The 1600-nt window shown below is 37.9% G+C and overlaps 1 protein-coding gene across 1 annotated transcript in view; it reads right to left on the reverse strand.

Moving 5' to 3' along the window:
• Positions 1-583: 583 nt before the first annotated feature.
• The window catches only part of LOC107726700 (T-complex-associated testis-expressed protein 1-like), a 12279-nt gene continuing 11262 nt past the window's right edge, over positions 584-1600 (reverse strand). The window contains exon 5 of the mRNA XM_016536390.1: positions 584-799. Within this exon, the coding sequence (XP_016391876.1) occupies positions 638-799 (162 nt within the window). The 3' untranslated portion in view covers positions 584-637. The remainder of the gene's footprint in view (positions 800-1600) is intronic.

Consider the following 1600-nt stretch of genomic DNA (forward strand, 5'->3'; position numbering starts at 1 on the left):
CACATTCAAGTGTTTCTTTTATTAACTTTATCTATTTGAGTTTGTGGATTTCAAATTCAATACATTTCTTTTAAAGGTCGTTTTCACAAAATGAGTTTCTCCTCTGATTCAGTAGCACTTACATGCACCAAATTTTACTGTTGAATTCCCATCTTTACTCTGAAGGTTTTTACAGAGGGCTTTGCTCACATGTCATTCGCCTGATTTTATATAGCATTTTATTCCTAAAAACATGGTTTTCTGATTTATGGGGGGATAAAAAGAGAAATCAAAAGTGCACTTTATAAAAACCTTTAACTCTAAGATGTCAACAAAACATAAGAATTTTGAATCTGGCTTTATCCAATGCTCAGATTTCTGTTGTGGAAATGTATGCAAATTAATGCATATTTAATTAGATACTTATACTTAAATATAACATTTCAGAAAACTTGTAGTACAAAACAATTGTCTTAATGTACTGTGAGTAATCAACTGTGGAAAATATAGTGATGTCTATTAGTATTCACCTGTAGTGTCTTGCTTTATGATTAACAGATATAGTAAGAGTGATTTTGGTAATTTTTTTATTTGTTTACAATGTTTTTCAAAGGCCTGTAATTATTCATTGACAGGCACAGCATGTCCAGCATTGAGATTATAGTTGTGTTTGATTTTTGCGTGCAGCCTGGATCTGATTGGTGCGTAGAGCCTGAGTGATGCAGTACTCACTGTCCTGAGCCACATCAGTCAGCCGAATGTCACACTCCACCAGACTGCTGTTGTGGGACATCCCTTCCTCCAGAACCTTACCGCCGTCCTGCAGGAGACACACACGAGATGTGACGTCTCATTTGGATTACAGTGCTGTATCTCTCACAAATCAGAGAAATAACTGCGGGAGAGGCTCATTAAAGAAGTCCTTGGGTCGATTTATTTAATTCAAGGCTTCTTATTTTAAACCAAAGACAACATGAGATGGCATTTGCGACTCATTTTACTTCTGTAATGTGACATATTTCCAGTAAAACATATTAAAGGGGTCATATGATGCGATTTCAAGTTTTCCTTTCTCTTTGGAGTGTTACAAGCTGTTCGTGAATAGATAAGATCCCTAAAGTTGCAAAGACTAAAGTCTCAAATCCAAAGAGATATTCTTTATACAAGTTAAGACTCGACCACGCCCTCCTAAAACGCCTCGTTTAAACATGCCCCCACATGTCTACGTCACTGTGTGGGAAGATTTGCATAACACCGCCCAAACGTTCACTCAAAGAAAGAAGGTATAACTTTGATTCTCGCTGTAGTATTGTTGCCGCCGCCGTCATGTCGTGGAGACGCTGTGTGTTTCGTTGTGAAAGCGAAACTACTCTGTATGGTCTTCCAAAAGAGGACACAACTAGAAATCAGTGGTTAAGTTGTATTTACAACACTGTTCCAGAACAGATCAACCCAAATATTCAGATGTGTGCAACGCATTTTACGGAGGACGAGGACTGTTTCCTGGGAGAGTAGACTACAATGCCAGCTGTTCTGACTCGCAGACTGTAAGTACGTTTTATATATTTAAAGAATTTGCCACTGACGATTCAAACGAGAGTTTTGAGCAGTGTAGAGTAGC

The sequence above is a fragment of the Sinocyclocheilus rhinocerous genome, unplaced genomic scaffold (genome assembly GCF_001515625.1).
Source record: "Sinocyclocheilus rhinocerous isolate Xijiao unplaced genomic scaffold, SAMN03320098_v1.1 scaffold246, whole genome shotgun sequence".
NCBI classification, from domain to species: domain Eukaryota; kingdom Metazoa; phylum Chordata; class Actinopteri; order Cypriniformes; family Cyprinidae; genus Sinocyclocheilus; species Sinocyclocheilus rhinocerous.